Source organism: Electrophorus electricus, chromosome 20, assembly GCF_013358815.1.
Source record: "Electrophorus electricus isolate fEleEle1 chromosome 20, fEleEle1.pri, whole genome shotgun sequence".
Taxonomy (NCBI): Eukaryota; Metazoa; Chordata; class Actinopteri; order Gymnotiformes; family Gymnotidae; genus Electrophorus; species Electrophorus electricus.
Window position 1 is genome coordinate 9,843,691 of NC_049554.1, and position 13,288 is coordinate 9,856,978.

Sequence of the window (13,288 nt, forward strand, 5' to 3'; positions counted from 1 at the left end):
TGAGAATTACTCATTTGTCAGCGAATATACTAATTTCCTGAATTGGACCACCTCCTCTGTCGTCACATCACTCTCGTAAAAAAGCTTTATGGAGCTACTGAGCGAGTCGAAACAGGACAGAAAGGACGGTGGTTGTCGTGGCTGTTGGGAGCTGGCGAAATAGAAACGAAATGAAGGCCTTGGGTTTAGTGTTTAGATCGAGGAACTGCCTTGTTTCCCGGCTCGTCCAAGTGACTGCGCTGGCACAAAGCGCCTCCACATCGTCTACCAACAAGGTAACAGAAAGACTTGTGTTAATTCCTAAATCGTTAAAGTAGCTGATATATAATGCGGTTCGTCTTCTCTGAATTCATCATATGATGTTTTTCAGATGTACACATCCATTGCTGCTTTAGGTTTTATGTCTTGTTTACACATTTAATTGTGAAGTGTTTAAATGTGATAAGCGATAATGCAGTGTATTGTTTTTACATCCTGTTCCTTCACCAAACTTATGATTCCCCAGTGCATAATGAAAAAAAATGTATAAATGTGCAAGAACACGAGAAGGATAAAGATTCACTAATGGATTTAACAATTAAGATTAAGTTCATTTGAATATTTTTGCGAATGTTATGATGCTCCCGTGTCCACAATTAGAGAATGATCCTTACTGCATAATTTCATATGACTTGTTTTTTTACTTGATCAATGAACGTTATGGAACGGGATCATTTAAATCCATGGTCTAATGTGTACTATGGCTTGTGTTGCGGAATTAGCTTGTAATTAGATTTCTGTGTATAATTGAGCAATCATATGTTTATTCATAATTGGTCCTGATGAATGTTTCCAAAATAATCATGACTTTCTGTTCAGATGAATTGGGTATTCTCCTAAAATACACATTATATAATGTAAATGCTTATTAGAATAGGGTTATACTGTCACATTTTTTGATGACTGATTTTATAACCTTTCTACTAAAGTAGTAGCATTATATAGTTCTTCATGTTTGTTTTCCTTTCCCACAGTAACCCCACTCACACTCACTTGCACATGCAAACATGCATCCTTCCATTAAATCAACATGGTGCATCTGTTACCACAGGACTCAGGTGTAGTAAGCCAATTTTAGCATGTCTGGTGTCATACCATACAGAAGAACTGGGTTAGAATTCCTGGCATATTGATCTTTTTGGCAAGAAAAAAAATCTATGAGGAAGCACAGCTGTTTTTTTTCTGATGGGTTGGTAGAAAAAGATGTAATCCTGAGATCTTACACCATTCTGAGAAAATAAACCAAAAACAAACATATGTGCCTTTTAAGGGCAATATGTGTCCAAGTCCTAATACAAAACTACAAATAAGAAATGAAAACAAATCCAAATCTCTTTAGGTTTATTCCAGTGCAGAATTCTCACTGGCAGTGTAATTTACAATCCTAAAGTTTGACAGTATACTTTACAATCCTAAAGATTTACATATTTTTCCAACATTTGTGCTTTTATCTATGCTTTATTTCTTTTAAAAAAATCAGCCAAGGTTTGGCTTGCTGTTTGACATTGATGGCGTCTTGGTTCGTGGAAAGACTCCTATCCCAGCAGCTAAGAAAGCCTTCCGGAAGCTGGTGGATTCCAATGGTCAATTTGTCATCCCCGTCGTTTTTGTCACAAACGCTGGGAACTGCCTGCGGCAGAAGAAAGCTAATCAGCTGTCTCACATTTTGGACGTTCCAGTGAGTTCCCTACGCATTGTTTTAATAAAGTTTTATTACTCAAAAGTGAACAGATAATATTTCCTATTTTCCTGGATGAGAACTGAATATGCAAGATCATGTCTTGCATAACATTACAGTGGCTTTTACAGTGGTCATCTCTTATGATATATATATGGTTAACAAAGATAGTTGTAGATCTGTCAGTGTTACTGATATAAAAACCTTATTCCCATATAGATATCCCAGGATCAAGTTGTGATGTCTCACAGCCCTTTAAGAATGTTCAGGAAATATCATGACAAGTGTGTTCTGGTATCAGGTCAAGGACCAGTGCTGGACATTGCCAAAAAGTATCCTTTTACTTTGCCCTACATATACTATTTAGGATTATAACCTGATTTGTTTAGAAGTATCATACAGTCTGTTAATCTTGGAATGGCAATACACTGTATACTATCAACCTGCAAAGGTTTCCAGTGTTCTAAAATTTTAATGTGAAATATGTAGAACATTTCCATTTGGTGTTGCTCATCCCAAATGTGGGACAAAGCTCAGCCGATGGAAGAAAATGCTGCCTCATCACTCCACTCTGATCATTTGATTCTCTGTGAGACAACGAGTGTGTCTCCAAACACCACAATGGGAATGTTGATTCTAGTGCATTGATTGGGTCCAATGGATAAGATGCACAACAGTAAACTGTTCTCCTGGGATGAGATCTTTTCTCCAATGTAGTTACATTCAAGTTTTATATGCATTTGTTCTATTTGTCTCACATGATGCTATACATGTTGTAATTAAAGGAGACATTTGATAGAATAAGCCGTTTAAATTAGTGCTAAGATACAATTAACACAAAATTGAAAGCATTTTTTTAAATCCTGTTCCTTAACCCCAAAATTCTTATCCTTGAAATGAGTCACTTGGAACCACTATTTTAGTTTAAGAAGTTAAGGTATTAAGTGAATTAGAGATGCTAACACAGGAATCAACAAGCTGACATTCCAAAAAAATGAACCTAAACAATGAACAACAGTAAAGTTGTCCTTAAAGTTCCTTTTCATGTAGACTATCTAGTAAACCTCCCCTTGAACAAAAAGGCCATGCATGTGCCATTCACACTTTTTGTTCATGTCTATTGGGGGAGAGGGTGTTGTATTCATACTTACACTGTTTTCTTGGAGAAGTAAGTAAAAGAAAGCTAATCTGCGAATGTGTGCTTACTTTGCTCTTTTTATGTGACTGAGCTGTTGACGCATTTACTGCTGTGCCGCTGTCAAAACTTTAACTCATTCTTTCAGCTTGGGCTTTACCAAGGTGATCAGTATAGACATGCTAAGAGAATCCTTTCCTCTGCTGGACATGGTGGACCACAACAGACGCCCAAAGCTGCCAGTAAGTGTATCGACCATGCTTCTGATGGATGCAGTGGTCCTGTTGCACTACATAAAAGTACAAATACAGTATCCAACCCAGGGTCAGATTCAAGCTTGCAGGCCCATGACTAGCAAGGCCCCTCTATTGCTCTAGATGTATTCTGTCGTAATTGTAAGTCGCTTTGGGTAAAAGCATCAGCTAAATGCTGTAAATGTAATCTGAATGTTCTGTTCCAGCTATCAACACACCTTTGTCAGGTAATCGGTGACCTGCAGTCATCAAATACCCAGCTAATGTGCTGCATTAGAACAATGGGGCTGCAAATATGTAGATCGGCTGGAAGTCATTGATGACTGGTTTTGAAACTTCAAAGATCCCTTGATCTTAATACTAAGAAGTATTGGGTGTATATGTGCAGTGTGCAGAGTCACCACCCATTCATAAGCCTTTTCCTTTTTTTAACTATGCTAAGCCTTAATGTTGAATTCCTCACCTAAATACTCAATGTTTATAGTTTCATGATCTCTCAGTTCATTCTTCTAACCTCTGATTGCTGGGCCTTATGTTTCAATCCAATAGATTTTTATTCTGCTCCCACAGAAACTCAGTCTTCCCTGTTATGTCTGTCCTTATTTTGCCCACGATTCACAGAACCTTATTTATTTCATTTTTATAGCAGTCATAAAACTGCTGAACTTAATTCTCTGTCAGTCCATGTACATCTTTTTCACATCAATAGCTCTTTCCTGCACCTCTGTTTCCATCTCTAATTTGGGCAGTTTTGCTCAATGACAGTCTTTTTTTTTCTAATTCTTTTGCCCTCCTACAACTCAAAATCTAGAGCTATTAAACTTGGCATCTTGAGAAGACCTATATTTGTCTTGAGAAATGTCATTTCTTTCTCTTTTTATGCCCACTAAGTTCTGGTCATCTTCTAAAACCACTCTGACTCCTACAACTTTTAAATCTTAGTTTCCACCTTCCTGCTGCATCTTTTCATAATCCACTCCATCTATTGCAATCCAATTTTATTATGGAAACAGTCATTTTAAAGTATGTGAGGATCTCTTATTGGTTCAGTCTCTTAGTAAATCATCAATAATTGCATAAACTGCATAGCTGAAGTCGTACCAAAACAGTCCAATTTTTAAATCTCTTCATAAACACACCTTCCTAGGTGCATCATTTTTAAGATACTTGGTATAGTACTATGATCTGAACAAGCACTTTCCAAATTTTAGTCATCTATTTTTTGTTTGGTCCTCAAAATTGCATGACCCTTTACATTACACCAATATGGTTATAGTGTAACTAGACTATTAAGTACAGTGTAATACACTGAGTAATAGCAGGTAATAACTCTTCACCCACTCAGTGGAAAACAGACTAACGGCAGTGTGTGTACAAAGTATCCCTGGGTAAAGTCTCACCAAAATGACTCTTGATGGTGACATTTGTTTTATCAAGCCTATGCCAATAATTCATCAACTAAATAATTCTGGTTTGGGGCCCTTGAGTTTTCTCTTGCGGCCTATTTGAGAGTTATCAGAGAAGCAAAAATATTATGCATTATAAATCACCATTAACTATGAACAGATCTTAAATACCTACACAGGACGTTTTCATAACCTTATAAATGAGAAAGAAGAGTTGTTATTTCTGATGTTTAAATTGTTTTTATGCATTTCACTACATTTCACTATTTTACTTTATACAGAAATAAATTTTATGTACTGTTGTGGATACTGAAAAAGAAAAACCCTGCCTTTCTATAGAATTTAGCTCCAATACCACATAACCACACATTCAGCTCCAGCTCCACACTACTACACATTCAGGCCCAACCCCACACTACCACACATATAGTTCCAACCCCACACTACCACACAGCCACAATATCTGAGGACCTTAAATAGCTTGATCCGTGTTTGTGTGTAAGATTTGACTCTGCAGAAAGTCACATCCAAGAGGAATCTGAATTTGTTTAATTAGGACATCATCATTCTTTGCTAATTTTGCTAATTTTGAGCAATAAATTGCATGATCTCTCTGATCAAAATTAGATCAGGAGATATATCAAGTACATTTTTTTTTATTATTATTACAGTCCTCTCCTATTGTGAACCGCCCTATAATTGAAGGTAAGATGCTTTTATTGTTAAATGGATTTGTGATAGGAATACCTGTCCTTATCTACTGATGATATGGCTATTACTTTCGAACTTTGTTAATCTGTCTACCTGTGTCCTGCACTTGCAGGCTTGTTAACCAGTGCCACCCTTAGTGAACCTTGTTAACATTTACTAATTAGGTTTCACCCCTTCCCCATCATAGCAACTTATTAGCACTAGTATCAGAAGCAGATCAACAGTGGGTGTGTCTCTGACATACTTTGTTTTTGTGCTTAGTTAATTATGTATTGTGTTCTTACCATTAAGTAGAGAACATTCGCACTTATATGATTGGCTTTTAAATGAATTTGTTTTAGGTTTAATGAATTTGTTTTTAACAGTAACTGCAATCACTATATGAGGAAATTGAAAATATACAACAGGCAGAAAGAACTTTGTGACAAAATTAGAAACATAAGGTTACACAGTTACTAAGGTTCCATTTACCACTCTCATTTCTAGATAATGGCAGCAATTATTTCTCTGTCTTTTTAAATTGCAGCTGTGATACTTTTTGGGGAACCCATTCGATGGGAAACCAACCTACAGCTGATTATTGATGTTTTGCTGACCAATGGGAATCTGAGTAATACATTTGAGACCTCCCACTCCTCCCACCTGCCACTCTTAGCCTGTAACATGGACCTCTTGTGGATGGCAGAAGCACAGTCACCACGGTAAGAATTTTAATGTTTATCATTTAGGCATCTTATGCTTATTTATGGTTTCACAATATATATTTTGTGTAACATTCAAATTATGGTTTTGAATAACAATGATCACCCAACAAAGCATGCATCTTCTTAAACTGCCATCTTAGCATGGAGCAGCCAGTATCTCACAGAGTATTTTAAGGAAATAGCCATTTCCTGATTTGGTTTGTAGCATGTGATGTATGTACACAAGATGTTTATTTGAGTTTAAACTACTACTTCTACAAATTTCTCTTCAGTAATGATCTTGTTTTTTGTTTTATGTTTTTTGTTTTCTTGGGGTTTTTTTGTGTTTTGTTTTTGTTTGTTTGTTTGTTTGTTTGTTTTTGTCCTGCCACCAGATTTGGTCACGGAACATTCATGGTGTGCCTGGAGAACATCTACAAGAAGATCACAGGCAAGGAGCTGAAATATGAGGCCCTAATGGGGAAGCCCAGTGAGCTGACCTACCATTATGCCGAGTACCTCATCAGAGAACAGGCTGTACAGAGAGGCTGGCGAGCGCCTGTCACAACCCTGTATGCTGTTGGGTAAGGTGCTTTCACTTCCTCACTGTCTCATGCCAGTGGTTCCAAAAGCCTGGATGACTGGAAGTGATAACTCAAGTGTTTGCAGGTTCCTGCCTTCGTCTGGCCTTGAGATGACTTCAGCTTTTTTTGTGAAACCTAACAAACTGCTTTTATTCATTTATGGAACTGAGAGTAGAAGTTAACCCTCCATCTTAACCTGTATAGTCTAGATGTGCTCACTTTTGTTGCATGACCTGATTGGCTCAGTTACTGTCACAGAGCTCTCCTGTGGGAGATATTATGAGCCCAGAGGTGCAGTAACCCTGGAAACACCAGTAACATGTTTTTAGACACGTTAGCAAAGATCCTATTAACAAACAGGAGAGTATATCTGGCACTGCACTTAAATTCTCCTCTCTGTTAAATATATATTTTTTTCTTGACGCACAAGCCATTTTTAATGTCCTGTTTTTGTGTTGTTGGTTTTTTTTTTTACAATATCCTCTGAAAATAATTAGGGACAACCTCATGACTGACATCTATGGTGCCAACCTTTATAATCGTTACCTTGAGGAACGGCTGACCAGGAAGAATGCTAAGACACTGGTACAGGTGGCAACAGGCACTGGAGTGCCGTCACAGGTCGCCCAGGACATGGATGTAGATGGCAGCTGGGAGACCGAGCTGGCCTCCCCTTCTGCCACCTCCTGCAAGTCTATCCTGGTGTGCACTGGGGTGTACAACCCACACACTGAGGTGCCCAGGGCTGCCAGCCAGTGCCTCAAACAGACCGTCTTCCATGGGCACCGGGACTTCCACATCGACCCAGCCCTAGTGGAGCCGGGCAGCATTATCCGGGATGTGGACGATGCCGTTGAGCTCATCTTCGAGATGGAGAAGTTTGTGACACTTGTGTAGTTATGACAACGGGATATGCAGATGCTGCTCTGAAGTTGATTTAGCTATGTGATACTAAGCACAATGCCACATTTTAAAACATGACACTAAAGATACTGTGGTATATTATTCATTCATAAAGAACGCTTGCAGTACTGTAATTTGACTTCAGTGCTGTCTCTTCAGATGGTTACTTTTTGTGTTTGTTTTATCCCATAGGAACCATATTTACATTTTTCTGTATCTGTACAATAGTTTTTGTTCTTTCCAAAGTCATTTTACAGTACATTACTGTAAATTCTAGTTATTTGAATTTTTAAGTATTATTAATGTTTAAGTATGGCCCTCGCTGCTGTTTAAGGAGTTGGTGAACATTGCCCTTTTACACTGAGCAGAGGTCAGTTTTACCATTTCTCTTATAATGGTTAAGGCTAAGGAACATTCACACAGCAGAATTTTAGCTTTGTTTTTACTTGAAACAGTGCTTAGTACAATTTGTTTCATATTGCAAGTGGTTTCACGATTTTCCTGCCATTTTGTTAGGATTTTGCTAATATATAGTATTAACCAACTGTTGCTTTTGAAAATATCATAAGGGCATTTTAACATCTTTGTTTTATTCCATACATGTTTGTTTACATACAAGTTACACTGTAATGTTTATTGAAATACAATGTTAATGGTACAATTTTAGTACTCAAGTAGTGAAATGTATAACACTGAAGCAAAGCATTTTTTGTGTGTTATTTGCAATAGTGATTTACACAAATGTTTCACTTTTTGAAATTTTTACTTAAATTGTATAAGCTTTTATTTAAATGACATCACTATTAATTTTTTATCAAATATACTGGGGGGTTTTATTCCTTAAAGTACTGAAAGTCATTAGTTTCCTAGTTTCTTTTGATATAATATTAGAAAGTATTACGAATTTGCCTATACTGTTTGACACCAGCATTTGGGCAAGACTTGTGTTTTAATGTCAACATTCACTGTCAACATGACCTCTGATGTACCATTAATCTTTTTAAAAGTGTTTTAAATTTTTAGTTAATTTACTGTTACATTTGTGCACTAAGGGTGTCTGTAGTGCCATCATAATTGTGAGTTCGTTTTACATGTGTTTATGAGAGCAATAGGAGCATTGTAAGTGTACCACTACATTTTTATGGTCTCTTTTTTAAACACTGCCTTATCTATGATTTAAGCAGATAAATAAACTCATTTTAATTATTAATTATGAGGTTAATCTTTAAAAATATATAGAAAAATGTTTAACCACATCTCTTAAGAAACAGAAAGTTCGACCTTATTTCTAAACAATAAAGGCCAACAAAAAGAAAGTGCTACCACTGTGACATTGTGTTGCATGTATAATGTATTTATTTTAAATGTATAATTATTCTTGAAATGTTGATAAAAGTATTTTATTCAGATGTTAAAGTCACTGGGTTCATATTTATAATAAAATTTGCAATTATTTTAGCACCCGTGCATATTAATTGCTACAAGTAAAGACTGCATGCATCTACTTCGGTTTTACTGAGGAAATAAGAGGAAATGACCAGATTTAACATGCTATTGTAACTGCAATAATATCCAAATCTGTACTGCCTGTTATTCACTGTTGATATGTTACTTCTAGGTTGGCTATATTCCCTGCAATGTAAAAGGGGATTCTGGAGGATTTGGATACTGGAGGAAGGGGATACAATATTTATTGAAGTGGCTTGTGTTTTGTGCCAATCCTCGAGCCTGCCTGATGTTGGGATGGATCAATCTATTACCAATACAGTGGAGCACTATCAAAGAGGTTGTGGTTATAAAAGAGTTGCTGTATTACAGTCCATATGTGATTGGATAGAATCTGCAGAGACTCACACTGAAAGCAAAAGTCGCTATATTAATGTGTTGTGCTCATAAGTCATACTATACAGAAGTTTCATACATTTCACTGCAATCACATGGAAAATTGATTAAATGACTACTTCATGCCATAGCTTTGTGTTAAATTGCTATAGTTCAGACATATTTACAGAGAAAATATTAAGGTTTACATAGATTCAACAGAACAGGAAAATTCAGAAAAATATATATTTAAATGTATTCAAAACAACTACTGGAAAAAAAGCAAAGTTGTAGAATAGTCCAAATTTCATTAAATCACTATTCATGTTCCAATAACGTTTTATTTACAAAATAATACAATTAGAATTTATTCAATATGAACATGTAATTGAAAGTATTAAATTACTATTCCTACATAGATTACAAACATCATTATAGAAGAACCTTTAATTGGCTGATGGTGAAATGCATAGTTATATTTTTGTAGATACCATAAGGTCTTATACCTAGAAAAACATTAGCATGTCGTAATTCTAACAGTATCAAAACTGTATTAAAAGGCACTAAATTCTAACTCATGAAGTTTTAATTTGATTCACTTTCAAGTAAATAAAAACATCTGTACTGCCCTAATTCACCAATAAACTTAATAAGAAAAATGTACATCAAATGATAAAAATAAAAAAAATTCTTAGAAATGGAAAAAAATGAAATGAAAGTGATCTGCAACTAACTAGTATTGCTTTCCCTTTTATACTGAGTATAAATAATTTTACAAAAATGATACTTCCATCTGTGAAATATTAAAGACCTTCTAAACTGAACCTCTAAACTTAATTCAGGTAAATTAAACAGCATGTAGATAAACAGTAAAGATATGTGACTACGATTGGGTTGAGATGCAGTCTTTGACTTGCTAATGCATCTGTACCAAGCTTCCAATTTAAATTCCATTTCAGCAAGGTTTTGAGAGAACACAAAATTTTAAAAATATAAATAATGTGCACCCCAAGGAATAATGAACAAAACATAAATATGGTTAGAAATGCACACAATATAGAAATTGTCCTATTATTTTAAATGATAGAGGTTTTGCACAATATTGTTCTTATATGTTTACATTCCCAACAGGACTTTTGTCTCATGGCAGTGGATGGTAAAATTCATGGTCTTGATTGACTTGATTTGGAGGTCTGACAATCAAAACATACAGTTGCAACCTTATTGAAAATGCCCTCAAATGTATTTACATTTTTAAAATTCTATGTCTATAACATGGTAGAATCTAGAATTCATATAAAATACATAATTTCTTGGCAGTAGTTTATATGGTAAGAAGTGGTCCCAGCTCTGAGAGGACACTGGCCAATGAGTTATTATACTCATCTTGGTCATCTTAAATGCTGCAGGCTCAATAGGTTTCCAGTTCATGGCCAAGACACAAAGCTTGCTAACTTCTGCACTGCAGAGTATCTGCCTTGATGGCATCATGTGATAATACAAAGACTAATAGGTGTCCCTCAGTAACAGCTGCAGTTTTAAACAGTTATATATTCTGTTAAATGCATCTTGTATATGTTACCTTTGGTAAACTCTGGCATGGGAGAATATTGTCCTCTCTTTCACACTTCACACACAATCAACAAAAAGAGTGCATTTATTTAAAGTTTAGAAGATTAAGATATGGAAAATATAAGAAGCTAGCTGAGCTTCAGCTATCTATTTCGCTAGCTATTTAATGAGTGGATAAGAATTTTAGGCTGGTCCCCATCTAACCATTCACGCATACTGAGTCTAAACCTAATCCCTCATTACAACCAGAGAACTTCAAAGCTCCTATAAAAAGTGACCACAAACCAGAGTGCACTGTGTGCAGTCTGAACCATTCTCTGTGATTCCTCTATCTTAAAACACAGTCACTTCCATGTATGATATAGTCATCTGCTGGTCCCTGAAAAATTGAGTGGCTCAAGTGATATCAATCATTTGACAATTGGACTGCAGTTCATACCATTGGAGTCTCATGCTGCCCTGCAGTGCTAGCAATGTTAACACTACTGGCTGGAAACAAAAAGGCAGATATCAACAACCACAACCCCAGCCCTCACTGATTACATCTTTGCTGTTCAGTTTGAAGCTGTCGGATGCACTGTCGTTGAACATGGGCCCACCATGTCTCAACATTAGCTCACTCGCCATTTTGTTAAACGCTTCATCCACATTGCTAGAGTCCTTGGCGGATGTTTCAATGACACTCATGAAGTCCAACTGGCGAGCCATAGTCTGAGCCTCCTCAAAGGAAACGTCACGCTGGTCAGTCAGGTCTGATTTATTACCTGGGGAGCAGAACACACTGAAGCATGAACTTCTATACAGTCATAAACACAAAAAATCAGACTCTGTGTAAAATGTTATATTCCTTGGGTCTCTGTACTTTTGACACTGATGATTTACTGTTATTTAATTACCCTTATACGTATGCCATGTATTTAGGAAGCTGTGTAAAACATAACCACATACTAACCAAAACCTGAACCTTGTGCTACAAAATAACAAAACATAAAAAGAAATTTCACTAACCTATTAAAAGGGGAGCAATGTTAGAGCCACCGTATTTCTTGACATCTTCCATCCACTTGGGCACAGACATAAAAGAGGCCTTCTTGGTGATGTCATAGGTGATGATGGCGCCATTGGTACTGCGGTAATAGCTCTGAGTGATGGTTCGAAACCTCTCCTGTCCAGCTGTATCCCAGATCTGCAGCTAGACGAGAACAGTGGTGACTCAACAACACACGTGCTTCTGTTACAACCATCATCTACATATTGTGGTAACACTGATAACACTCTTCCTATGGAGCCTAAATTACATTTTAGAACAGTTGTATTGCAGATAGTGCATTATTAATATTAAAACCATGTTTCTGCCTTCAACCAAAATGAAATTTGGTTATCTAATACTTTGATCTTACAAGGAACACAGTACTGTAATGGCTCCTGTCTCAAAACAATAAAATGAATATACATAGTCTTTTTTTCTGAATATTTTTAAAAACAGATGACAATTGATAATAAAATAGTAATAAAATACACTCAGCTATTCCACTTCCAATTTAGTGTGTATTTGACCAACATCCACTAGAACCAGGTCTCAACCATAAAAGGACTGACATTTTGCCGAGTCATCCATTAGTAGGCATTCACAATGGAACTATACACAGCCTATAGCATCCACACATCTAAAACTAACAAACTTCCAACACGTTTACATTATAAACTATTTTTATACAATTCTGTAAACCATGTAACATAGCACTGCACCCTTGCAAGACCGAAATTATGATAAAATCTTTGGTTTGGGGACAAAGTTATTGGACATCTTATGTAACATATGTCTACAAGTCTGTCTGACTGGCCAGAGTGTTTTAATAACTTCGTTTCATTCAGCCGTCATATGTACACACACATATCTTTGTTTATTTCAAATCTGTTTTACTAAGCCAGGTTGTTCTGCCAATTAGCTAATGTTGCATAACAGTGCAATGAACCTGTCGTGCCAACTAGGCTAAATTGAAATTAACATCACACATAGCCTACAAACGAACATTTATAGCCCATTAGTTGTTTTTAAACATAGAATGATAAACAGGCAAACAAAACCCAAACACAACACACATTGGGGGAAATTATCAGACTGTACCAAGTCACTGAGTTTGTTACCTCAACAGCATAAATGACGGGAAAAAAAATGGTTATCACCGCCAGCGAACCAACCTTTACTCTTTTACCCTGAATTTCCATTGTTTTCATGGTAAAATCCACTCCGATCGTGTTTCCCTGCCTTTCGATAAATATGCCCGTCTTAAAACGCTGAACAACACAAGTTTTACCAACACCGACATCGCCAACTAAAACTATTTTGAAGACGAAATCGTAACTGTCATCAGAATCCAGCATTGACATTATGTCCAGTAAGTGATTGTCTTTATGAAGACTGTTAACTATTATAAACTGTTATCGACAGTCTTGCAAAGGCTACAAAGAACCAAACTGACGTGGATAAGTCGGCACCTG

The 13,288-nt window shown here is 36.3% G+C and overlaps 2 protein-coding genes across 5 annotated transcripts; one reads left to right on the plus strand and one right to left on the minus strand.

Moving 5' to 3' along the window:
• Positions 1 to 64: 64 nt before the first annotated feature.
• Positions 65 to 8,848, plus strand: zgc:77375 (uncharacterized protein LOC402927 homolog). The gene is made up of 8 exons (XM_027015291.2): positions 65 to 275; positions 1,520 to 1,717; positions 1,937 to 2,049; positions 3,001 to 3,094; positions 5,184 to 5,217; positions 5,750 to 5,924; positions 6,302 to 6,490; positions 6,988 to 8,848. The coding sequence occupies exons 1-8, from the start codon at positions 171 to 173 to the stop codon at positions 7,385 to 7,387; spliced, it is 1,308 nt and encodes a 435-aa protein (XP_026871092.2). The 5' UTR covers positions 65 to 170; the 3' UTR covers positions 7,388 to 8,848.
• Positions 8,849 to 9,249: 401 nt separating this feature from the next.
• rab43 (RAB43, member RAS oncogene family) lies at positions 9,250 to 13,288 on the minus strand. 4 transcript variants are annotated; one of them, XM_027015290.2, is made up of 3 exons: positions 12,989 to 13,288; positions 11,795 to 11,972; positions 9,250 to 11,550 (listed from the first exon to the last, which is right to left on the minus strand). In XM_027015290.2, the coding sequence occupies exons 1-3, from the start codon at positions 13,175 to 13,177 to the stop codon at positions 11,297 to 11,299; spliced, it is 621 nt and encodes a 206-aa protein (XP_026871091.1). In that variant the 5' UTR covers positions 13,178 to 13,288; the 3' UTR covers positions 9,250 to 11,296. The 4 variants fall into 4 exon arrangements, with proteins under 4 accessions (XP_026871091.1, XP_026871090.1, XP_026871089.1 ...); XM_027015289.2 differs by having other exon boundaries at positions 11,795 to 11,978; XM_027015288.2 differs by having other exon boundaries at positions 12,935 to 13,288.